This window comes from Periplaneta americana, chromosome 1 (genome assembly GCF_040183065.1).
Source record: "Periplaneta americana isolate PAMFEO1 chromosome 1, P.americana_PAMFEO1_priV1, whole genome shotgun sequence".
In the NCBI taxonomy this organism is placed as follows: domain Eukaryota; kingdom Metazoa; phylum Arthropoda; class Insecta; order Blattodea; family Blattidae; genus Periplaneta; species Periplaneta americana.
In genome coordinates this window covers 5,031,415-5,059,178 of record NC_091117.1, presented here as the reverse complement: position 1 = coordinate 5,059,178, position 27,764 = coordinate 5,031,415, and the positions used below count along the sequence as shown (strand labels likewise).

The window sequence follows — 27,764 nt, the reverse complement described above, 5'->3', positions numbered from 1 at the left end:
AATTTGAGAATAAAATTAACTTCATTGACTTTATTTTAAATACGTATTAGTTTGGTGAAATGCAACGAATTAAATATGATTTAACTTCCGTATTTAAGTTAAATGTGGATTAGTAACATTTTGGTGAAATCGGCCCTAACTACTGAAAAAGACACATCGGATATTTAAGCACAAAATGAGCAGTTTATGACAAAAAAAAGAAAACAAAGTTAGACAATTGAGAGACGTATTCTGGAATATCTTAATGTATGTTATGTCGTTTTTCGTTTCCAGCATATACATATTTGAATCCTTAAAAAACATCTCTCTCCTGACAAAATATTATTTCTCTTCAGGAAACACAGCACTTTCTAGAAATATTTGAACAGCGTTCGCGCAATGCATTTATACTAGACATAAAATCACAGTCTACTATATACAGTCGCGAAGCTTGAGGTGATTTTTTGCAAATCTCGTGATAAAGCGCTCCAAGCGGTTAGCAACTAGAAACAATAGACTGTCCACGGTCGACTTTGGACTGTGTCGTATTTCCATCGAGTGTTAGCTCGTTGCGTATTTCACATTGATGCTTGTGAAATGTTCGTTATTGGTTGTAATGAAAATGTTAATGGCTAAAATACAATAATTGGCATAATAATATTTTACTAGAGACGTAGAAAAATTAAGCTTGTTTTAATGAAATTTATTGATCACGTTTTATTTCCAATTCTGGTGTGATTATTATTGCTTAACCTCATCCCACTTTGTTAACTGCGTAAGCCTACACTACAAGTACCGGTACACGTAAGTTACTCCATTAATTCATATTTCCATTATTGTTGTTGTAAAGGGAAATGCAAATTAATATTTATGGTTTCATAGTTCATTATCGCTATAATCTTGAATGAGTGAAGCGATTATAGTAAATTTCAGTTCGTTTTGCACAAACAAAAATATAAACCTATTTCTTGCAGGTATCTTCGAGTTTATGGTGGAATTTAATATACTTCATTAAAATAATAAATTAAAAACTTTATGCATTTAATATTTCAATAATGGAAGGAAGGTGTTAATTTTTCCAAAAGAACACAACGAAAGTGTAACATATTTTGTCGTCTACTAGGAGAGAGATCTGCGATGATGAGGCGATAGTAGCGATCCTAGTGGTGGGCAACTACTCATGTTTGCATTTTTACTACATATTGAGCTTCGCGACTGTATATAGTAGACTGTGATAAAATGTTTGATGCCCTCTATCACAAAGTCAAGATTTCGTACTTAAGTTCTTGTTCCAGGGAACGCCTCAATTGTTCCTTCAATTTAACACCGCAAAAATAAATTCCTGCTTGAACAGTCAGGCTCTGACTTAGCAAACATAAGTCTCTATTTTTTACAAATTGTCAAAACCTGCTAATTTCTAAACGTGGCCCAATGATTAATTTATTTCTTTATTGTTTTTATACACAGGTTTTAAGTGCTTATGTGCTATATCCAGAAAAACACGAGGTATTAATAATAATTTTCAAAACAAATACATAATAATTTACGTATTTCACGACCAAGCGTTATATTACATCAAACTCAGATGTTCACTTGTTTAATGCAACGAGGCGAAGCTTTGGTAACTCTATAGCATCTATTAGATGCTTTATGGTTGTGCTAACAGATGGAGTTACTTGTCAACAATGTGACGCTGAAACGTGTGTTCAGGTTACTGCCCAGCGACAGTTCTAATGGTTTTCTATATTTTGACGATTGGTTAATTAATATTAATCCGGCACACTCACAATCATACAAAATTCCAGACTCTAGACACCCAGGTAATTTTTCTTCTTCAAAAAAAATTCACCGGGAGCTGAGCCCGGGAATCGAACCCGGGACCTTCGGATCTGCAAGCCACCATGCTGACCAACAGACCACGAAGGCAGTCTAAGGTCTTTATTTTCTCAAATTTTTATCTACGAATTTAATATTCCAGGAGGCTTAGATATATATCTACAACATCTGTTCTCACTGAAAAATAGAGTAGTACACTCATGTACGATAAGATTAATTTTTCGCGTAGAAATTACCCAACATTCGTTAAGCTCAATGGAACTGTGGGCACCTATGGTAATACTCGTACCACAGTCTAGTATATACAGTCACGAAACTTGAGTTGTGAGGGTGCTAGGAACAATAGACTGTGCCGGCACTATTTCGCATTGTCTGTAATGAGACGATAGTAACGATCCTAGTGGTTAGCAACTATCTATGGATGCATATTTACTACGTATTGAGCTACTGTTGACAGATTTGTTTCAATAGTCTGGGTACATGTATTCTTTTCATATATACTGATGAAACAAATTTCACAATTTTTTACGGACGATTGCGTCTTAGAATCTTCATTTGCTAGCCGATGTTGTAGGTACTACTGCAATTGGAATATATCATTCCCCTAACTGCCCATTGTGCAACTCAAACCAAGAAATGGATTCGGAACACCTCAAAATCTGTGCTTCAGTGGCTGGTCATGATAATATCTTTGAAAAATATTGGAGTGCAAGAGGTCAAGTGACTTTATTGTCAAACGCCTGGCATTAGAAAACAACAACAACAACAAGGTAATGCTGCCCCACGTCGTTCGTACTAAATATTCTAATGGAAAGAGACACGAAGCAGAGTTGTGGGTACAGTTTTAATTGAGTGGGTCAGAAGCGAAGGGATACAAGTAACCTTTCTAAGAAAAATTGTTAAATGCATCCAGGGTAAGGTAAAACATAAACAAATTCTAGTAGGGATATATCTTTTAACATCAGACATTAAAACTTGAAATCAAAACTCCAAGGAATTTACGAAAGCTTGAACATTTTCAATCACATTTTCTCAAAAGTAACTGAAATGCACTTATACCACTTTGCTTCTTAATGTACTCGTACTATTAATAGCTGGATTACCTCATGGAGAGCTTTGGCTTCATTCTTCGCTATCAGCAGTGGTAGACCTGCTCGAACGCAATAAGGAACCCCTGAAGACTGTTGACGTCATCAGAGTGGAAGTGGAACCTCTGGCTGGTCGCTCCAGGTTGGTACATGGCTGTCCCTGTCATTCAAATTGCATTTAATTCTTACACATAACTTTATTCTTTCTTATCATCATCATCATCATCATCATGATCATAATCATCATCATGTATTCTATACATTTACCACTGTACTTAGAAGATCCCCTTTCTGCATTGTCTCTGACTGGAAGGAGAAATAATATTAGCCTTCGAGATCAGAAGAGGCCATGTGTTTCTCTAATCTTTTTATAAGATGATGACTAGAGCGATTATTATTATTATTATTATTATTATTATTATTATTATTATTATTATTAGTGTTTGAGAATAAGGTGCTTAGGAAAATATTTGGGGCTAAGAGGGATGAAGTTACAGGAGAATGGAGAAAGTTACAGAACACAGAACTGCACGCATTGTATTCTTCACCTGACATAATTAGGAACATTAAATCCAGACGTTTGAGATGGGCAGGGCATGTAGCACGTATGGGCGAATCCAGAAATGCATATAGAATGTTAGTTGGGAGACCTTTGGGGAGACTGAGACGTAGGTGGGAAGATAATATTAAAATGGATTTGAGGGAGGTGGGATATGATGATAGAGACTGGATTAATCTTGCTCAGGATAGAGACCGATGGCGGGCTTATGTGAGGGCGGCAATGAACCTCCGGGTCCCTTAAGAGCCATTTGTAAGTAAGGAAATTATTATTATTATTATTATTATTATTATTATTTTATTACCATTAAGTACGAGAAAAATTCGTACCGGCACCGGGAATCGAACCCAGGACCTCTCAGCTGTGCGCGCTGAGTGCTCTTAACCAACTGAGCCATGCCGGGACACGATCCACGACGCCGGCCGAACTCCTCTCGTAGTATTATGTTACGGCCTTACTGCCTGCATTTAAGACGATACACGTCATATATATACAGGAGCGCATATTAAATGACTTTATGGCTGAGAGGTCCTGGGTTCGATTCCCGGTGCCGGTACGAATTTTTCTCGTACTTAATGGTAATAAAACAAATCGACTAGTAATATGCAATGAGGTGGGCGAGACCTCATTCATATTTGATACATTATTATTATTATTATTATTATTATTATTATTATTATTATTATTATTATTATTATTATTAATGGTAATTAAATAATATGTGAGAAAAAAAAACAGAAAAATGTTATTCGGTTAAATAATTGGCGATGTTTTTAAAACTAAAAATAAACAATCAGTAAACGTCTAAAAGATTCACTTCCATTTTTTCTAAAACCATTTTCCCGCTACTTTTTTCTTAATACTCGTACATTTCAATCCTAGACTGTTATTCCCAGACATATTGGAAAAAAAATACGGGACACTTACCAGTTTTCACTGAGTAACTTTAGTATGCCCACCCATAACGTTAGTGCGACCGTTAATGGAATACGGAACTACGTGTTGGGATCCCTATAGAATATATCAGATAAATTCCTTAGAAAGAATCCAGTATAGGGCAGCTAAATTTGTTAAAGGTAAAAGAGAAGATGGAAACGATACGATAAAAGAACTTAAATGGGAAACTTTGGAAAACAGACGTAGGAAAACTAGAATAACATCATTGTATAGAGCACATCTAGGTCAGAAAGCATGGGTAGACATAACGGCTCGGTTAGAAAAGCCAACGTACTATGGTAGGAACGATCATGATTTTAAAATCAAATGTAGGAAACAGAAAACGGATGTAGGTAAATTCTCATTTTTAAATAGAACTATAAATGATTGGAATGACCTACCTGCAGCGGTCTTTGAGGGCTGTCCTTCTTTAAGGAGATTCAAGAATAATTTAAAAAGTTGTATATAAAGTGAAAATTAAAATTAAGGTGACATTCAACATTTAATTTTTTAAGGTGACATGTATTTATCTAGGCTGACGAGTTACTTCCTTGGTTTGAATTGTAAATTATTTAAAAATAGCGTGTAAGAGGGCCTTAGACTAGAAATGTTTAGTTTAAATGTAGTTCTGTTTATAAGTATGCATAAGGATGCAATTATTTGACTTATTTGAACTGTTGTATCAGTGAAGCGAGGTGAGTCAGTGAAGTTATGGTTTTACAGTGCAGTGAACAGTTCCGATCAGTGATAATTTATAGCGTCAATGAAATGTGTTCTATAGTGTCAGTGAAATGTGTTACAGAGTGTCAGTGAAATGTGTGCTGAAGTGTCAGTGAAATGCGTCATAGTGCCACTACAGTGAGTGAGATGAGAGTAAAGTGAAAGACTATTGAAACTTATGTAGGGCCTATACATAATAATGTAGGTTGTAATGTAAAATTAGGTATTTTATTTATGTTTTATTATTATTGTGTTAAATTATATTGTGTGTTATTATTGTATTGTGTATAAAATTGTATATGTGTTGTAAAATTGTATTGTGTATTGTACATTTTATTGTGTATTGTTAATATTGTATATAAAACTGCCACCAGGTGCTTGCCCACTTGCAGTGTAAATAAATACATACATACATACAATATGCCGATCTTTCAAAGTATGTGTGTAGTAAAGTTTACAACACAAATACTTTACTAAGGGCAAGTAAATAAAAAATAAACAGAATTGTTAGGGAGCATATTTGCATTAAGTTTCAGCTTCCTTGTGTAAGTAGCTTTCAAACTGTTTTTACTAAGTTATTACAGAAATAGTTATAAATATACTAAGTTACTCAAGTGACAATATTCTTATAAATCAATCCGCCTTGGTCTTGCAATATTTCTCTAAAGAATGAATTTCAATTAACAAATATTTATTTTCAAGAATCATGTCATGTAAAGCAACACAACCCTCACTAAAGAATTATTTTACAATAAGGATTGATTTTACTGTTTTTACAGACAATTTATTTTTCTCATCAGTCCAAAGACCGTTCATGAGAGAAATTAATCTTTCGACATACGCATTTGTTCCAGGATACACATAATGAACTCTTAAAATCTGAGAGTTCTCCTTCAGTACTTTTAAAAAGATCCACCCAGACTTCATCTAAACGTTTGGTGTTGCCATCAGCCGCCTTGAGAAATTAACAACTCAACAATAATATTGTTTCATAATAGTCCATCTACAATGCAATGATGAAGTGTGGTGTTCGTAATCTATACCAATAATAAATCTGTAGCCGAAATTTTTCTGGTAATTTTCGATTTGCAAAAATAATTGGTCCTACCACATACAATTAACCACCCTGAAACCGAAAATCGCATTTTTGAAATTTTTGTTTTTATGTCTGTCTGTATGTTTGTTACCTTTTCACGCGATAATGGCTGAACCGATGTATATGAAAATTGGAATATAAATTAAGTTCGTTGTAACTTAGATTTTAGGCTATATGGCATTCAAAATACTTTATTTAAAAGGGCGGTTATAAGGGGGCCTGAATTAAATAAATCGAAATATCTCGCTTATTATTGATTTTTGTGAAAAATGTTGCATAAAAGTTTCTTTAAAATGATTTCCGATAAGTTTTATACTATATAAAATTTTGATAGGACTGATATTTAATGAGATAAATGAGTTTTAAAATTACAATAACAACGCCATCTAAGGTGCTGTATTGAGATAAAAACAAATGACTTCGTCTATAAGGGGCCTTGGACAGCAACAATCGAAAGCTATGAAACATAGCCTACAGAGAATGTTTCTGTGTTTGTAGGAAGTAATACCGGAAGCTAAATTAACCGATTTGTATAATTAATTATTATTTCACCATTGGAAAGTGTAGTTTCTCTAGATGGATATAATGCTATAATGTTATTACAGTAACTTCTGATATAATATAATATAATATAATATAATATAATATAATATAATATAATATAATATAATATAATATAATATAATATAATATAATTTAAGTTATTTGAAGGGTTCAGAACCATAGTGGGCCAAGCGCCATTTACTGAATACGTAGAAAACAAGGGTTAAAATTAAGTTATTACCATAATTCAATGGAAACCTATAACAAGTAAAATAAAATATACACATTAAATCTAAATGATGTCAATCTTCATTAAACTGTGGTTGCATGTAATAAAAATTAGAAACATGTTAAAGGAATTGTCATTGCACCAAATGAGTGTCTCTGGACCAAAATGATCGCATTTTAATTATTTGGATGCAATTTAAATTAAGTAACATATTAAACGATTTATCCTTCTATCAAACACGAATGTTCCCTGGATCAAATGTCCTATTTTAATTATGTAATTACTTTATATTTATTTCTAACAGGTGCAGCGGAGCGCACGGGTACGGCTAGTTTATAATATAAAAAGACATTGTAACTTTTCCGTTTTTGCTCGGTTTAGAACTCTAAAATACGGGACGGAAAGCTGTCCCGAAGACTTTTCTCAGGACAACGGGACGCATTAGCGAAAAACGGGACGAAACCCGTATTTAACGGGACGTCTGAGAACCTTACCCAGATATCATGTAAACTAACTAAAAATGACCTGAGAAACCAAACCTAACATAAAGAAAAAATTGGTGGACCAAACAGTTACGTAAATAAAATAAAAATAAATTGAGAAATCCATACCTAACCTAAAGAAATTTTCGGTTCAGACCTGTCCAAAAATGACAAAGTGAAAACAGGCTGACTGTACACGTACACATCGTGCACAACTGCAGATCAGTGAGTGCAATAAAAGACAAGTCATACAGTTTACCTAGCGATTCTCTTCTTCAACAAACATGGAATATAATACAGTGCATACATTTTATCTTTCCTCGCTCGCATCTGTACAGCTGTGCATTGTCGCGTCTGTTACACATCCGCGATCGGGGAAAGATAAAATGTATTGTGAAATTAAATATACAGAAAACGTGTTGATTGAATTAACTTACAAGAGAAATTTATGGAGCCACACAAGAAGCCACAGCCAGGAGCCTGGAGATAATCTGCGCATGCGCCCCCGAACGGCGTCGTCGTAGACGGCTCTAGCTGGAACTTCATGGAACGCATTCTGATGCCGCAAATGAAGGGATTTGGTCTGAAACAAAACACGCGAGATAATGCTGATATCTTTAACAACAAATTTTAGACACATTAGACCTATTCACACAGCAAATGTGAAAAGTAGACGAAGTATTTCGTTATGAAATAAAACTGAATTGCCTGTCTGTCCCGAAAAAAAATTAGAATAAATAAATAAATACATAAATAAATAAATAAATAAATAAGTAATTAAGTAAATAAGTAAATACGTAAATAAATAAATAAGTAAATAAGTAAATAAATTAATAAATAAATAAGCAAATAAATAAATAAATAAGTAAATAAGTAAATAAATAAATAAATAAGTAAATAAATAAATAAATAAATAAATAAGTAACTAAGTAATTAAGTAAATAAATAAATAAATAAGTAAATAAATAAATAAATAAATAAGTAAATAAGTAATTAAGTAAATAAGTAAATAAATAAATAAATGACTAAATAAATAAATAACTAAGCAAATAAGTAATTAAGTAAATAAATAAATACGTAAATAAATAAATAAATAAGTAAATAAATAAATCAATAAATAAATAAATCAATAAGTAATTAAATAAATAAGTAAATAAGTAAATAAGTAAATAAATAAGTAGTGAATAAGTAAATAAGTAGCCTAAATAAATAAGTAGTAAATAAGTCAATAAACAAGTAAATAAATAAATAAGTAAATAAATAAATAAACAAATAAGTATTAAAAAATAAATAAGTAAATAAATAAATAGTAAGTAAATAAATAAATAAGTATATAAATAAATAAATAAATTAGTAAATAAATAAGTAAATAAATAAATAAGTAAATAAATAAATAAACAAATAAGTAATTAAAAAAAATAAATTAGTAAGTAAATAAATAAGTAGTAAATAAGTAAATAAGTAGCCTAAATAAATAAGTAGTAAATAAGTAAATAAACAAGTAAATAAATAAATAAATAAAGAAGTAAATAAACAAGTAAATAAATAAATAAATTAGTAAATAAGTAAATAAATAAATAAGTAAATAAATAAATAAATTAGTAAATAAATAAGTAAATAAGTAAAAAAGTAAATAAATAAATAAATGCATAAGTAAATAAATAAATAAATAAGTGGAAAAATAAAAAAATAAATAAATAGATCATTCATTCATAGTGTTGAGCCCGACAGGTCTTTCACTACACACCCAGCTTTCTCCAACCTTCCCTATTTTCTGCCTTCCTCTTTGTTTCCTCATATGATCCATGTATCTTAATGCCATCTATCATCTGATATCTTCTGTCCCGAACTCTTCTCCCGTTCACTATTCCTTCCAGTGCATCCTTCAGTAGGCAGTTCCTTCTCAGCCAGTGACCCAACCAATTCCTTTTCCTCTTCCTGATCAGTTTCAGCATCATTCTTTCTTCACCCACTCTTTCCAACACAGCTTCATTCCTTATTCTGTCTGTCCATTTCACACGCTCCATTCTTCTCCATATCCACATTTCAAATGCTTCTAGTCGCTTCTCTTCACTTCGTCGTAATGTCCATGTTTCTGTCCCATACAATTCCACACTCCACACAAAGCACTTCATTAGTATCTTCCTTAGTTCTTTCTCCAGAGGTCCGCAGAAGATGCTCCTTTTTCTATTAAAAGCTTCTTTGGCCATTGCTATCCTCCTTTTGACTTCCTGGCAGCAGCTCATGTTACTGCTTACAGTACACCCCATTACTCTACCTCATTTAGTATTCACATGTTTACCTTCTTTATTTTTCTTTCGGCAATCATTGTCTTCGTCTTCACCCCATACTGCTCACAGCTGTCATTTAGCTCCAGTAGCATATCCCTCACTATCATCTCCTCTTCTGCTAACAACGCCATATCATCAGCAAATCTTATGCAGCTTATTCTAGTTCTCCTACTATCACCCCTCCCATGTTCTGAAAACAGTTCTTCACTAAATCCCATGTTAGATGTTGAGAAGCTAGGTGGTAAAGGGCATCCTTGTCGAACTCCTCTGCCTTTTTCACTTCCTTCTGACATTTCTTATCCTATTCAGATTTTGACTCGTTTCATATAAAGATTACTGAACAACCTTCTCTTTTTCCACTGCACACCTATTTTCTTCAGGATATTTAGTCTAAGCAGACAGAAAAAGAACAAACAAAACAAAGGAAAAACAGAGCGAAGTCATCAATAAGAAATTCTTTCACGTGTAAACCGAAGTTCTCACGAAATCAACCGAAGTCTTCCAGAGGAGACTCAGCGTATGGCAGCCGGTCATGTTTTTTGTCTAAGACTGTACTTACTTACTTACTTACTTACTTACTTACTTACTTACTTACTTACTGGCTTTTAAGGAACCCGGAGGTTCATTGCCGCCCTCACATAAGCCCGCCATCGATCCCTTTCCTGAGCAAGATTAATCCAGTCTCTATCATCATATCCCACCTCCCTCAAATCCATTTTAATATTATCTTCCCATCTACGTCTCGGCCTCCCTAAAGGTCTTTTTCCCTCCGGTTTCCCAACTAACACTCTATATGCATTTTGGATTCGCCCATACGTGCTACATGCCCTGCCCATCTCAAACGTCTGGATTTAATGTTCCTAATTATGTCAGGTGAAGAATACAATGCGTGCAGTTCTGTGTTGTGTAACTTTCTCCATTCTCTTGTAACTTCATCCCTCTTAGCCCCAAATATTTTCCTAAGAACCTTATTCTCAAAAACCCTCAATCTCTGTTCCTCTCTCAAAGTGAGAGTCCAAGTTTCACAGCCATACAGAACAACCGGTAATATAACTGTTTTATAAATTCTAACTTTCAGATTTTTTGACAGCAGACTAGATGATAAAAGCTTCTCAACCGAATAATAACAGGCATTTCCCATATTTATTCTGAGTTTAATTTCCTCTCGAGTGTCATTTATATTTGTTACTGTTGCTCCAAGATATTTGAATTTTTCCACCTCTTCAAAAGATAAATCTCCAATTTTTATATTTCCATTTCGTACAATATTCTGGTCACGAGACATAATCATATACTTTGTCTTTTAGGGATTTACTTGCAACCCTATCACTTTACTTGCTTCAACTAGAATTTCCGCGTTTTCCCTAATCGTTTGTGGCTAAGACTGCACTGTCAACAAATAGTTGGCACTCTATACTTGATCAAAGTTTACGTAAAAAGTAGTTCTATCAGTCACTCACTAACCCTGTTTACCAGAATATTCTACGTGCCTGATAAACTCGTAGACGCAGTCCAGGTTGTCCGGGTAGAAGTCCGGGAAGAAGGGCGTGTTGATGGAGCCCCTCTTCTCAGGGATCCTGGTGTAGCAGGCCATGCCCGCCTCCCCAGGGATCAGGGACACCGCTGGTTCCTGGAACAGTCCCGTGCAGTCGTCTAGGAGGCTGTACCTCAGGCGGTACCTGTAGGTGGCCCCAGGGCCGGGACCCTGCTGGGAGCTGTGGAAGATGAGGCGCAAAGCCCTGGAGCCCGGCTGGAACAAGTACTGGACTGCGAACAGATACAGGGTCATCTGAAAAAGGCGTGCCAACACTTCGCTACCAGCATTTCAGCTCTACGTAATGTTACAGAATTGCTAGAAACGAGAAGTAGCCAATATTTCAGAAGCAGAGCTGCAACGTGTGGATGGAAATGTTTTGTGCGAGATCGTGCGTATTTGCTTGGTTTCCCCACAAAACCAATCCGCGGAAAGTCTAAAATTCCACATTCAGTATTGCCAACCTAACACACACAACAATTTCCCTCTTCTTACCGCTTAAGTGACATATTGATTTTACTGCTTTAGGCTTTTAACATATTATTTTTAGAGACGTTCAATATAGTAATAATTATAAATTGGAAACTTACCACTGCAATTTCACCTAAATTGCACTGTTAATTATTGTTTTTAAATATTTGCAAAAATTAAGTAAACTCTACAACTCCACTAAAGTTACTGCATTCGTGATGCAAGTAACATTAAGGAAGCCGTGAAAAAATCAACAAGATTCCATAGACTGGGGGAAAAAAAGACAGACGTATATCACGGCCTGCTGGAGTATAGTAAACACAGAAAACATTTTAAAGCAACAATGTTGAAGATAGATATTTTTGTTTTGCAAATTTGCCGTCATTGAACAGAAACCAAGATGGAGATTTCATTGCAATTAATTAGAAATTCCTCTTTCAGGTATTTAATAAACGATCTTCGCACAAAATAATGTACGATACACGAGCGGTATGTTTTCTTTCAATTCTCGGAAATTAAAAAAGTTCAACTACGTTTCGCTTTTTCAAACTTTTCCTCGAACATGAAAACTTCAACATACCGCTCTTGTAACGCATATTACTATTTTTAGCACTTTCACAATTTCAAATGTTGTAAGAAATCGTCCTTTCTATGTTTTATTTCGCGTGTTCTAGACTCATAACTAGGGCTAGGATTTTGATGAAATTGCATCTTTTTCTAGTAGACCAGAAACATAGCCGCTTTAATATTTATATGTTATGTGATAAACTGAATGTTTTAAGACACATTTGTTAGGTCATTTTTTTGCATTTTTTGCCTGTTTTAACTCATAAGGGCATCTTTTGTTTTATTCGGTCATTTTTTAGGCATTTTCATTTAATTTTGGTCATAAATCCCCATTATTAATGTAAGATAATGTGTATTTCCTTTGATATTTTCTTTACATATTTTGTCCATTAATATCCTTTATTTTATATGATATTTTAATCGTATTTCTACACAATTATTGCCATTTTAACGCAGTACACCCCCATGTAATGGATCAGTCCAACCACCCCTTTAATATAGACTCCTCTATACCTGCTAATTCCGGATAAGAGTGGCCTTGTGGTAGACTACATGGAAACTAAAAGTAAAGTAAATCCATGGCGCTACAGCCCATGAAGGGCCAAGACTGACCAGCTGATTGTTGACCTCACGTCCACATGCAGACGCAGAGGTGAACGATCATACATGGAAACTACATAAAGTAAAATAGTTAATTAAAGTGTACTACTTACAAAAATTATGTAAAATTTAATTTAATTACAAATCTAAATAATAAGCAATACAAAACCACTTTTCCTACTGAGCCAATTATGTAAGATCAATTTTTAGGCCATTTTAAGGGCATTTTTGAAAGAATTTTAGATCATAAATGCATTGTTTTTAGGACATATTTTATGATTTATAGGTCATCAAAATCCTAGCCCTACTCATAACCGAGGACATAGCGAGCAGCGTGTGGGCAGCTGTGCACTGCCGCTTCCACTCTACTTTCGCTAATGTGGAAAGATAAATTGTATGCACTGTAGTTGCAGGTGACAAATAATCGAATATATTAGATAAATAAATAATAATCCGTGGCGCTACAGCCCGTGAAGGGCCTAGACCGACCAGCCGGCTGCTGGCCTCACGCCCACATGTCGAAGCAAAGGTGGACGATCATCCAACCAGAATGGAGGTATCGTGTGGTTAGCACGACGACCCCCAGCCGTTATAGCTGGCATTCGCAAACGGATTTCGCTACCTATCGTAGCTCCCCAAGTGCAGCACGATACTGGGTGGGCACCGGTCCCATACACTGGCCAAAATTTCATGTGAAAACTTCTTCCCCCATGAGGACTCGGACCAGCGCGCATTCCGTAACGCGAGTCCTAGGGAGGACTCGAACTAATTTCTTGGGAATACCAAATTCAATAAGAACATTATATGAAACTTCTATCTTAACCGAGTCATATGTCTTTTCGAAATCTATGAATAACTGATGTACTGTACCCTTATACTCCCATTTTTTCTCCAATATCTGTCGAATACAAAACATCTGATCAATAGTCGATCTATTACGCCTAAAACCGCACTGATGATCCCTAATAATTTCATCTACGTACGGAGTTAATCTTCTCAAAAGAATATTGGACAAAATTTTGCATGACGTCAACAAAAGTGATATTCCTCGAAAGTTACTACAGTTAGTGTTGTCCCCCTTCTTAAAAATAGGTACGATTATGGACTCCTTCCATTGTTCTGGTACAATTTCCTTTTCCCTAATAGCAAGTACAAGTTTATAAATTTCGTTAGATAATGCGCTTTCATCCTCTTGAATTAATTCTGTTGAAATTTGTTTGATACCTGGAGACTTGTACTTTTAATTAATTATATTGTTTTATAATATAATTTATTATGTACAAACATAAAATTATTATTACAGCTAGTTTATCACTGAGAAATATGAAAGAAGCTGTTAACTTGAATTTATTGGAAGCAAAGCCGTTACTGGATTATGCAACAAGATAGACGATGTTTGGCTCCTGTGCCTCAACTCTTATATTCAATTATTGTCGAAGAACTCCAGCGTGTGCTCGATTACATCACAGTCTGTAGTATTTACGAAGCTTGAGTTGTGAGGGTACTAGGAACAATAGACTGTGCCGGTACTATTTCGCATTGTCTGTGATGAGGCGATAGTAGCGATCCTAGTGGTCAGCAACTATCTATGGATGCATATCCCTACGTATTGAGCTTCGTGACTGCGATTACACTAAGCTCTAGCGCTTGAAAGTGGAACTAATCGCCTTCGGAGCGTATGCGCACAGAAAACAAAACAGCAAAATTGGCTCACTGTTCATTCCATGTAATCCCTATTCGCTGCGTATACCAGTAGGCCGTGGTTACTATTGTTGCGTTTCTGTTTCTATATTGTGTTTGTAGATGGCTTGTGTTCAGGTAACTGATTTTAGATTTTGATTAATGTTTATGATATTGGTGATTGAGGCGGTGATGAATCATGGTATGTAAAAACAGTTTTACTGTTATTACTTTTTGTTAGTCGCTGTATCATGGAAGCAGCTTTATTGGCGAAATCAACCGAGTTCTTAACAGCTGGATAAAACTAATCCAGTTCGATTACACGTCTGACATTTCATTAGCGTGCAGTAAGAAGGTTCAGATTGTTTGCAATTTTTAGAAAAGAAATAGTTGAACAATGGAGTCCGTTACATCGTACATTTCCGTAGAAATATTACGAAGTGCGTTTCATGTTGTGAATGGAAGAGACAAGGTGAATGAAACGAGAAAAATGTTAGCAAAGAGACAATGGCTATGCGGCATGAAAGACAATGAAAACGCGGTAAATGACAAGGCCTCATGGCGCAAGGATCGCTCCTGGGCGAGTCGCAACCTTGACTTCATTGCTCTGGAATCCACGGGCTTGCTGCTAGAAAGTAATGCAAATCGTGTAGCGTTCTAGGTACCAGACTGTTGAAAGTCTGTGAGAATTAATTTTTATAATGAGTATATTTCAGTTTTTTTAATAAGACATTTCTCAAAATATTTTTCGTATTCCTCAATCTGGACAATGAATTTTACACACTTATAAAGTTTATAATCCGCATATGTTTTGTGTGAGTCCATATGGTGTGATTTTAAATCGCCTTCTTCTACCTCTCTGTTTATTGTCGGTTATTTAATAATGCTGTAACAACGAAACACAGACGTTAGGTCCTTTTTATAAAGTCCACAATTTTAATGTCCATTTTATTATGTCCATTACACTATGTCCATAAATATATGTCCAATGAAGTATATGTCCACTTTATTTTAGTCCAATTGCACAAATTTTATGTCCACATTTTTACGTCCACTACATGATTGTAAAATATATTATGTCCATCTACAAATTTACTTCAATTCCCTACTCAATTTCTTCTGCCTGTTCATCTTCATACAGCTTGAGGTAAGTTCTGATGTGTAGGCCTACTTCTTCGTTGAAGGGCTTCTAATTCCGAACAATCTCTTCTACTCGATTTAAATTTTGTAGGTACGATCTTTTAATAGGGTGTCGCACATTCAAATGCCCGCCAAGCATATCTTCTTTTCACATCTCCAGTATCCCTTTTGCCCATTACTTCTGTATGAATGATGATGACAACAAAAACTTTACAATAGCAAAGGTTTTCCTTTTTTAGACTGGATCAATTTTGCTTCATCTATGGTTGTGGTTCAATGCACTCTATAGAGGAAAGTAGGTAGCCGTTTCCATAATTTCAATGAACAATGAAACAGGAAGCTAACAATACTGCTGATCCAGTATTAAATAAAAGTGGACAGTAAAAAAGTGGGCATAAATAGAAGTGGACTTCAATAAAATTGGACATAAATAAAAGTGGACAAAGATAGTAGAGGAAGTAAGTCATATGGACATGGTTTCAATGGACTTAACGTCTTGGAAGCGTAACAACTACTACGTTATTTTGGTATTAGTGAGATTGTATTTCGCGAGATGAGGCCGAGAATTCGCAACGAATTACCTGACATTGGTCTTACAGTTGGTAAAACCTCGGAAAAACCCAACCAGGTAATCAACACAAGTTGAAATCGTATTCACGCCCGAGTGCAGTTCCGAATCAGCATAAAAACACGCTACCGCCTGAGCTACGCCGGTGGCCACCTCTCTGTTGATATTTTAATTATTTGTTTTGTGTGTCTCATGGGACGAATAAATCTGAATACACGAGAAATAAGGAAATTTTGGGGAGAATTTGGAAATGTATGAATATTGTCTCACATATCGTAAGTTACCAAAGCAGGTAGAGAAACTTATGTTTATACATTCGTGGGATATCTCTTAAAAAAAATCTACAAGAAGCCTTAAAATAGAAAGAGATATTTCGGTAATCTCCTCAAAAGAAGGATAGAAACTTACGATGATTATTATTATTATTATTATTATTATTATTATTATTATTATTATTATTATTATTATTATTATTATCACTATATGTGCAGTTTAAATTCTTTCCTACACTGTGTTCTTTCAGTTCGCTCTTAGTTTTTTTTCTTTATTCAGGTTGACATCTCACAATTTGTTTTCGGATCCTGTTCGGTTCAATTCTTTCGTTGTTTTTGTTCAACTTAGTTTGTCTAATATTTTTTAACCTGAATAATTTCGAGAAAATATTGTTTCGGGGCCGGGCATCGAACCCGGAACCTTTGGTTTAACGTACCAAAGCTCTACCAACTGAGCTACCCGGGAACTCTACCCGACACCGATCCTATTTTTCCCTCTATATCCACAGACCTCCAAGTAGGCTGACAACCGTCAAGCAACCAACTTCGAGTGCACACTAACCCTGTGTGACTTAAATTGTGGTTTTCTGTTAACGAACAGTGACGTGTATTATGCAAATCAACATTTCAGGTGTAACTCCCTGTGAAGTGTTTCCCCTCCCCCTCGCTGTTATTTATACTCGCTTTAAAATCTTTGGTCATATCGCGAGTTAATCTTTGGTTGAATCCGAAGGCCTGTGTACTATTGTTGAGACTGGTTCTATTGTTGTGAACTAGATGGCGACTGTATACAGTATGTATTACTGATTTGTTATGAATATGATTTCGGTGATGAATGAGGCCGGTGATGTTGTGGCCCGAATTTCCTGGCATTTGCCTTACGGTTGAGGGAAAACCCTGAAAAACCTCAACCAGGGAATCGAACCCGGGCCCTCTGCGTAAGAGACCAGCATGCTGACCCCTACACCACCCTGTAAAGTTGATTTGAATAATTTCGAGGGAAAAATTGTTCCGGGGCGGGGCAGCGATCCTAGTGGTTAGCAACTATGTATGGATGCATATTCCCTACGTATTGAGCTTCGTGACTATTTATTTATTTTTATTTTATTGGGTTATTTTACGACGCTGTATCAACATCTAGGTTATTTAGCGTCTGAATGAGATGAAGGTGATAATGCCAGTGATATGAATCCGGGGTCCAGCACCGAAAGTTACCCAGCATTTTTTCATATTGGGTTGAGGGAAAACCCCGGGAAAAAAACCTCAACTAGGTAACTTGCCCCGACCGGGAATCGAACCCGGGCCACCTGGTTTCGCGGCCAGACGCGCTAACCGTTACTCCACAGGTGTAGACGCTTTTCTCTTTATTTAGGTTGGCATCTCATAATTTGTTTTCGGTTCCTGTTCTGTTCAATTCTTTCGCTGTGTTTGTTCAACTTAGTTTGTCTAATACTTTTAACCTCTTTTCTGGCCCAACAGAATAAAGCCAACAATTTTCTTCAGGCACCTCATTTTTGCTCCTTGAAATATTTCATTTTTAATCTGTCTTCTTAATTGTTAAGATCACATTTTTGTATAGGCACTAGCACAGTCTAGTATATACAGTCACGAAGCTTGAGTTGTGAGGGTGCTAGGAACAATAGACTGTGTCGGTACTATTTCGCATTGTCTGTAATGAGGCGATAGTAGCGATCCTAGTGGTTAGCAACTATCTATGGATGCATATTCCCTGCGTATTGAGCTTCGTGACTGTATATACTAGACTGTGGTACTAGTATATTTCCAATGCCTTGCAAATATTTTATTGTATGAATGAGGATTTTAAAACACGACAAATATATGATGCTGAAACTGATCAGGAAGAGAAAAAGGAATTGGCTGGGTCACTGGCTGAGAAGAAACTTGCACATTTTTAAGGAGAAAATTAAAATTCTTTCAATTACTTTTTATCATAAGATACTGCTCTCTTAAATTGGCTGAGCATATTGGGAATTCAATCAATGGCTTTCCCAAAACACGCTATGAAATGTTTCATATAAAACAAATTATCTCGAAAAGGAAGCAAAAACAAGTAAAATTATATTAAACTTTTTGTTTGAAATATCTCAAAGAATAACGCCCTGAAATTAATGACATTACTTATGGTTCACTCTTTATACAGGATGTTAAAAAAAAGTAACCAATATTTTAGGAGGTTTTATTTTTTATTTTATTGGGTTATTTTACGACGCTGTATCAACATCTAGGTTATTTAGCGTCTGAATGATATGAAGGTGATAATGCCGGTGAAATGAGTCAGGGGTCCAGCACCGAAAGTTATCCAGCATTTGCTCATATTGGGTTGAGGGAAAACCCCGGAAAAAAAACCTCAACCAGGTAACTTGCCCCGACCGCGATTCGAATTTTAGGAGGTGATAGTATGCATCAAAACAAGAAAATAATGTCTAATAAACATGGGTCCTACAACACATACTTTCTGAGATCTGAACACTTGTTCATAGGAGGTGCTCAATGTGACGTCCATTCATGGCAATGCATTCCTCTGCCCTTCAGCGTAAGGGATGACGCTCTCTTTGACATTTGTTTTAATACGTTAATAAGAAAGTCCTGATAACGAGCCCCACTTGATCTCTGTGGTAGCACGTATGGCTCTATTAATCTATCACCAAGAATGCCTGCCCATACGTTGGTTGAGAATCGGTGCTGATGCCTTGTTTCTTCAACTGCAGGGGGATTTTCATCAGCCCACACATGCTGATTACCAAAATTCACATCATCATCTCTGCTGAACCCCGCTCATATCTGCAACCAGACTTTTGTTTTCAGTATTCCACGCCAGGGGTGTCAACTGCGGTATGATTATCTGGTAGTCTGCTGTATTGTAGGGCACAGAAATGCATTGCCATGAATGGACGTCACATTCAGCACCTCCTCTGAACAAGTTTGTGTTTAGGACCCATGTTTATTAGACATTATTTTCTTGTTTTGATGCATATTATCAGCTCCTAAAAATTGGATACTTTTTTTAACACTCTGTATATGTAATATAGTGGTACTTTTTAAACAAAGTCTATATTCACGAGAAAAGAAAAGGACTTTTTTTAGAATTAATGCTTTTTTTTTTTTTGTATAATAGTGAGTTCAACAACTTGACTAAATATTCTGAAGGTCAGAAGCAACACAAATATATTCATATACCCACAATGCAAGCCGTTTACAAACATACTAACGTATGCAAAACTCTGTGACACGTTTTAAAAGTATAAATAACTTATGCATGTATAAGCAGCAAAGCAGTTAAAATTCAGTGTTTCGCGACTGGAGAGATGAACTCACATGTGGTGCCAGTGAGGTTCCCGCAGAACCTGCTGCCCCCTTCAGGAACGCACGAGTCCACTGACAGCCAGTCCGTCTGACAGAAGCCCTCATCCTCTGCCGTCTGAACGATCGTCAACTGTTCCGCTGTAAATTATTACAAAACGTACTGACATTTCTAGTGAATGCATACAACACACATTATGCAATTACACGCTTCAATTGTCTTCAAAACAGCACCGAAAATTCAGTAAAAAAAATAACCTGTTGCCTAGCAACTCAAAGACAAAAGAGTAGCACATTTTTATTTAAAGCAGGCTATCAACCTGGTATGATGCATATAATAACTCAAATAATGGACTTAAATTAATAAAAAAAATGGTTTGACATAAATTATCTTTCTATCAACGAAAATAAAACCATAATTATTTCATTCTCATTATCCGAAAAATGTAACAAACCTCCTACATCTATATTAAGTATCAAATTACATAATTCTGATTGTTGTCTTATACAGTGTAAATGTCCGATTATTAAAGAGTCCTCTGAAGGTAAGTATTTAGGCATAATTTTCGATAATCATTTAAAATGGAACCAAAACATTAATTACCTTTGTAATAAATTACGTAAAATAGTATATTATTTTGTTTTATTGAGGAATTACTTGTCAATAAGTTTATTACGCACAATATACTTAAGTTTATTTCAATCGGAAATTATGTATGGAATTGTAGGATCGGGTAGCTCATTTAAATCTAATTTTAATCCACTTTATTTATTACAAAAGAAAATAATTAAAATTGTCTTCATAAACCTATTGATTTTCCATCTCAAAATTTGTTTTTAGACTTTAATGTACTTAACGTAAGACAAATTTATTATATTGTATTAATAAAATTCATACATAAAAATCGAAATAATTTTGAATTGCATTCTCATAGTTATGAAACAAAAGGTATGAATTCTTTAAAATTGTTTGAACCAAAATGCAACACTGTTACAGTATTTAATCATAGTAGTAATTTAGGCCCAAGAATATATAACAAATTTATATTTAAATATCCTAATCTTGTCAATTCTAATAGTTGTAGTATTAAATTTAAAAAGTTATGTATGGATTTTATAAAAATTGAAAAATTGTAAATTTAAATTTATATACTATAATTGCATAGTAGACATAAGACAAATTGTATTGTATAATTATTAATTTCAATTCAGGAATCCGCCCCTGAGCACGAGTTCTACTCTTTCAGGGGCGAGCTAAAGTTTTTCTGTATATATTGTATTTTATGTTACAATTATTAGCAAAATAATAATAGTCATTTATGGTTCTTGTGAGGTAAGTGCATCTTTATTGCGCGAGTGGAAAGATTTAAATTACACGAGCGCAATAAAGATCACGCTCACAAGTACCATACGTAATTCTATCCATGACCATAACGAAAAATTATGTTTTATAAAAGAAAATATGTTGAAAATAAGTCCTCATGTAATCACATACCATGGCATGGATTTTAGAATCGATACGTATACTAGGTAGGTCATGATGTAGGAGGCCATGATTAGTGAAGAATGGTATCTAAGGCGTTGTATAAATAACAAATTATAATTAATTATATAATTTTAATATATATTTTTTCACTTTAAAGGTGTATTTTCGTCTTTTTGAAGTTTCAGGGATTATTTAGAAGTGTTCACGGAACTAATGTGATTAAAATAATTTCACATTTTACTTCTGTGAACTTAAGAGGAATATTAAAACTTAATTAATCATCGTGTGTGTTTAGCTCAGTTGGCTAACGCGTGTTGTTTTAAAATCCTATAAACCCAACTTCGTAGATTCAAGTCTCCTCGCATCCCACAAGGTAAATTATTACAAAATTTTAAAAAGATGCATATTAGATATTAGTATTAGTATTAGTATTTATTTATTTAACCTGGTAGAGATAAGGCCGTCAGGCCTTCTCTGCCCCTCTACCAGGGGATTACAACTATAACATGAACAATAAGATTACAATTAATATTAAATTTACAATTACAATTACAATAAAAATTAAAGTACGACAAGAATACCTGATTAATGAAAGCTAGACATTTTATCATAGAAATTAAGAACAAAGAATATTTTTGAATTTACTAAATTACAAATTAAACTTACAATAACAAAATTCTATAGTGATGAAATTACCGGATATTGAAATATTTTGTGATAGATTAAGAGAACTATTTACAAGAAACCATGTCTGAACGAGTCTCAATTACTGACCAATGTACAATATGGATATGGATGTAATGTACAAATTACGACGTAGCACATAGAGAAAAGAGAAGGAGATTGAGTGTATGTATATTTAAGAAATGGTAATAAAGAAGTAGAGGTAGTGACATCTAGTAATTAATATATTAACTTCTTGAGTAATAGTTCAATGGAAAAGTATACGTGTGTGCCCGGGTACTAGGAAAATACTAATGAACTGTGAGATAAAGTTCAAACTGTGAGGTAAAGTTTTTATCTCACTAGTGGAATAAAGTAATGTTGAATAAAAGCCTACTTTACAAACGCAAAAGTATTTAGTAAAGGCATGTGTTTCGTTATGGTCATGGATAAATAAATAAATTGGCTTCAAAACAGCAGCGGTAATTCAGTAAAAAAATAACCCGTTGCCTAGCAACTCAAAGACAGAAGAATAGACATTTTTGGAGAAATATATTGAGATTAAGTATGTAATATTAAAGTAGGCTATGTACCGTGAAATTTGACCCCGCAGTGCCTGGAGGAGAGCCTGGCGATATCATAGCAACAGTCGAAACCGGGGGGATAGCTGTCCGGGTAGTTGGGGGACTCCAGGAACCCCTCTGCCGTCTCCAAGCGAATATAGCAAGCAGTGCTCTGCAGTGAATCTGAAAACAAGCACTTAAGTAATATTATCCGTGTATTACAGTCATCATAAAATTACCTGAAAATTCCTACCCTTTCATCTATTTTTTGTAAATGTTACATGATTGGCTGGTACATACTTTTCGTTTAACCAGTCATGTACTCACTTACTAACTTATTGGCTTTTAAGGAAACCGCAGGTTCATTGCCGCCCTCACATAAGCCCGCCAGTGGTCCCTATCCAGTGCAAGTTTAATCCAGTCTCTATCATCATATCCCACCTCCCTCAAATCCATTTTAATATTATCCTCCCATCTACCTCACGGTCTCTCCAAAGGTCTTTTTCCCTCCGGCCTCCCAACTAACACTCTATATGCATTTCTGGATTCGCCCATACGTGCTACATGCCCAGCCCATCTCAAACGTCTGGATTTAATGTTCCTAATTATGTCGGGTGAAGAATAGGCTACAATGCGTGCAGTTCTGCGTTGTAGTTGGCTACCGGAAAAAAATTATGAAGACTTGAAACATTCTTCTACACCAATCTTTCCAGAATTAATAACTGAAAAAATACCTCAAGCTTGGTACATATAGAAGATGCTCACTTTTCAATGATGATACAACTTTGAGTCCTCTTCGAAAAGCACAGCGAAAGCAATGTATTGTTATTGTGATGTGTTACTAAGTGTTTCTCCTCACTACGAATGGGGATGTAACTTGGAATTGACCGCCACATAACAATGCAACCTCTCCTGTTCTCCTTGTACTCCCCTTGTTCTCCTTGTATTCCACTTATTCTCCTTATATTCCCCTTTTCCTCCTTGTATTTTCCCTGCTCTCCTTGTATTTCCCTTGTTCTCCTTGTATTCCCCTTATTCTCCTTATATTCCCCTTATTCTCCTTATATTCCCCTTATTCTCCTTGTATTCCCCTTATTCTCCTTATATTTCCCTTTTTCTCCTTGTATTTTCCCTGTTCTCCTTGCATTCCCGTTGTTCTCCTTGTATTCCCCTTGTATTCCGCTTATTCTCCTTATATTCCCCTTGTTCTCCTTGTATTCCCCTTATTCTCCTTGTATTCCCCTTATTCTCCTTATATTCCCCTTTTTCTCCTTGTATTTTCCCTGTTCTCCTTGCATTCCCGTTGTTCTCCTTGTATTCCCCTTGTATTCCCCTTATTCTCCTTATATTCCACTCATTCTCCTTATATTCCCCCTATTCTCCTTGTATTCCCATTGTATTCTCCTTATACTGCCCTTATTCTAGTTGTATTTCCTCTGTTCTCCTTGTATTCTCCCTGTTGTTCTTGTATTCCCCTTCTTCCCCTTGTATTCCGCTTATTCTCCTTATATTACCCCTATTCTCCTTATATTCCCCTTTTTCTCCTTGTATTTTCCCTGTTCTCCTTGTATTCCCCTAGTTCTCCTTGTATTCCCCTTGTATTCCGCTTATTCTCCTTGTATTCCCCTTCTTCTCCTTGTATTCCGCTTATTCTCCTTATATTCCCCTTGTTCTCCTTGTATTCCCCTTGTATTCCGTTTATTCTCCTTAGATTCCCTTTATTCTACTTGTATTTTCCCTGTTCTCCTTGTATTCTCCCTGTTAACTTTGTATTCCCCTTCTTCTCCTAGTATTCCGCTTGTTCTCAATATATTTCCTTTGTTATCCCTGTCTTCCCATCGTTTTTCTTGTATTACTCGCTCTCCTTATCTTCCCCTTGTTCTCCTTGTCTTCCTCTTACACTTTTTGCATTCCGCTTATTCTCAGTATATTTCCCTTGTTCCCTTGTTCTTCTTGCATTCCCCTTTCTCCCATTACATTTCTCTTCTTATCATTGTATTTCTCTTGTTTTTTCTTGTATTTCCCTTGTTCTCCTTGTATTTCCCTTCTATGCACCTGTTCAGGAGGGATTGCACGTAAAGATACGCAGCATAGCAATCTGTCGATTTTTTTACAAAACTACGATCCGCAATGGAGTGGTTTTCCCTTTACTTTCTGTTGTAGCCATTCCACGAAGTTGTCTATTTGAGTAGTCTTTAGGCTCAGAATCCCATAAACACGTGCATAATTTATAGATGCAAAAGAAATCCATATATAAGCCCCGATCTATCGACATGGTGGTTAAATTTTCGTACCACTATAGGTAGAGGATTTCACTTCAACAAACAAAATTTGATAACACAATCTCAAGGGAAAAAATGGAACTCTCTGCATCATAATCCACAGTTGATTCCCGATTTACCACGAAAATCGTCTGTAGCTGCATTTAGATTGGCAACAGGCCATGACTGTTTGGCCAAACACCTGCATAGAATTGGAATATATCAGTCCCCTAACTGCCCATTGTGCAACTCAAACCAAGAAATGGATTCGGAACACCTCAAAGTCTGTGCTTCAGCGGCTGACCATGACAATATCTTTGAAAAATATTGGCGTGCAAGAGGTCAAATGACTTTATAATCAAATGCCTGGCATTAGAAAACAACATTAAGAAAAAAGCATTCGGCATATCGGGCTATTCCATCAAATAACCAGTTGCCATAGAAACGCCAATCTTCCACATACTTAGCTTGTACAAAGTATTAGATAGACAAGGCCCATGAAGCAAATACTTTTTGTGCGAGATCGTGCGTATTTGCTTGGTTTCCGCACTAAACCAATCCGCGGAAAATGTAAAATTCCACATTCAGTATTCCCAACCTAACACACATAACAATTTCCCTCTTCTTACCGCTTAAGTGACATATTGATTTTACTGCTTTAGGCTTTTAACATATTATTTTTAGAGACGTTCAATATAGTAATAATTATAAATTGGAAACTTACCACTGCAATTTCACCTAAATTGCACTGTTAATTATTGTTTTTAAATATTTGCAAAAATTAAGTAAACTCTACAACTCCACTAAAGTTACTGCATTCGTGAAGCAAGTAACATTCAGGAAGCCGTGAAAAAATCAACAAGATTCCAGACTCATCATAGACTGGGGGAAAAAAGACAGACGTATATCACGGTCTGCTGTGTATAGTAAACGCAGAAAACATTTTAAAGCAACAATGTTGAAGATAGATATTTTTGTTTTGCAAATTTGCCGTCATTGAACAGAAACCAAGATGGAGATTTCATTGCAACTAATTAGAAATTCCTCTTTCAGGTATGTAATAAACGATCTTCGCACAAAATAATGTACGATACATGAGCGGTATGTTTTCTTTCAATTCTCGGAAATTAAAAAAAGCTCAACTACATTTCGCTTTTTCAAACTTTTCCTCGAACTTTAAAACTTCAACATACCGCTCTTGTAACGCATATTACTATATTGTCAAACGCCTGGCATTAGAAAACAACAACATTAAGGGGAAAAAAAACATTCGGCATATGGGGCTATTCCATCAAATGACCAGTTGCCATAGAAACGTCAACCTTCCACATAGCTTGTACAAAGTATTAGATAGACAAGGCCCGTGAAGCAAATACTTTTTTCTTAACGTGGAATCATCTACACAAGAGAAGAGCATATGGGCTATTCAATCTCAAATCGACCGAAATATAGAGAAAATTGACCTTGCAATTTTTAAATACAATGAAACTTTTTCTGTCCGTAGACAACTGTGATATAATGCTCTGTGCAAAGTTTGAGGGATCAGAACTTAATAGTGTTTAAATTAATAATATTTAAATTTATCGTATGATCATATAATTAGCAAATTTAAACTGTTGTGGCTCCGAAACCATTTCACCCAATCATCAAAATCATGGTTTATTTTGATGCTGAGAAGTTAAAGTTTATATTGACATGTAAACAGTTTTTCTTACTTTTTATGGAAATGGAGAAATTTAGATTTTTCTTCATTATGACGCCTTTCGCAACGAAAAAATATTTTTAAAATAAATGGTTAGATTTCGCATTGAAAGTACAAATAAATACATATCTTTTACTGATGGTATGTTGATAAGAAAGTACTGAAAATATATAAAAAAAAAATAAATAGTACGCGCGTGAAGTAACCAGCTGACAGTGAGGCGGGAGCTAGCCGAGGTAAGCAAGGCCAGGAGACAAACACGTGATGTTTCGTCTAGTAGCGCATAGCTGGGCTAGCTTCATCACAAGTTTTCATAAACACAGGAGTAAAATGACGCCCAACGCACGCTTATCTTCAGCTCTCGGCCAGTGCGTGCGGTATTGCGCCGTTCAAGTCTAGGCGTGTGAAAATAATTTATTTAATACCCTCGAAACTTATTGCCGAGCCACTAAGCAAACAATGCCGAATCCCTCTTAATAATGCAAGGTTTTTTCTCAAAATTTTTTTACATTTTTACAAATGATCAAAAAGCCTAAAAACAAGTAAAATCAGATTATCTGTCTCTCTGTGTACAATAAAAATAAGAATTACTTCTCAACATAACCTACCAAATGTCAGCTTCAAAACAAGCTCCCGTTCAATGTTCTGCAGTAAATGGTTCCAGAGTTCTGAGCGCTGAAAGAGGCTTGTTTTTATAAAATACGCTAAATTTGTCGCTCAATAATACGAAAACCGTTTGACTTTCGATAGTATATTTTTGAAAATGGACTCTTCTCAGCACCTTGTACAGGGACATCATTTTATTTTTACTTCAATTTTCATTGTACCTGAGTTTTTTAATGTACTTCACTCCCACCCCTTCTACTAATGAAGTTCCAACTCCAAACAGAACCAAGACCGCAGATAGTAAGCACTACTGAGTTACTGAGTATAGTACGTTCCAGAAATATGTTCGCGTTTTCCAGTGACGAAAGAGCTTTCAATATTGAATCATATTTTCGCACAGATACTGTCCGTTTGCCTACGTCGCATCCCGATTTCCCTCACCTGCTTCTGCTCACCCCTCTGTAAAAGCTGGGCTGTCTTAGCTCTTTTCTGAAAACATTAATTTCTGTTAGGAATTGGACGTTTACGTAATATTATACAGGTGTTTAATTTAACTTAAATAAAAGGGCCT

The 27,764-nt window shown here is 35.3% G+C and overlaps 1 protein-coding gene across 1 annotated transcript in view; it reads right to left on the bottom strand.

The window, feature by feature from the left end:
* LOC138701347 (bone morphogenetic protein 1-like) overlaps nt 1–27,764 on the bottom strand; it is a 40,533-nt gene that overhangs the window by 2,244 nt on the left and 10,525 nt on the right. The window contains exons 2-6 of the mRNA XM_069828179.1: nt 22,655–22,807; nt 19,928–20,053; nt 11,250–11,526; nt 7,906–8,051; nt 2,919–3,063 (exon numbers count right to left, since the gene is read on the bottom strand). Coding sequence (XP_069684280.1) covers nt 2,951–3,063; nt 7,906–8,051; nt 11,250–11,526; nt 19,928–20,053; nt 22,655–22,807 — 815 coding nt within the window. The 3' untranslated portion in view covers nt 2,919–2,950. The remainder of the gene's footprint in view (nt 1–2,918; nt 3,064–7,905; nt 8,052–11,249; nt 11,527–19,927; nt 20,054–22,654; nt 22,808–27,764) is intronic.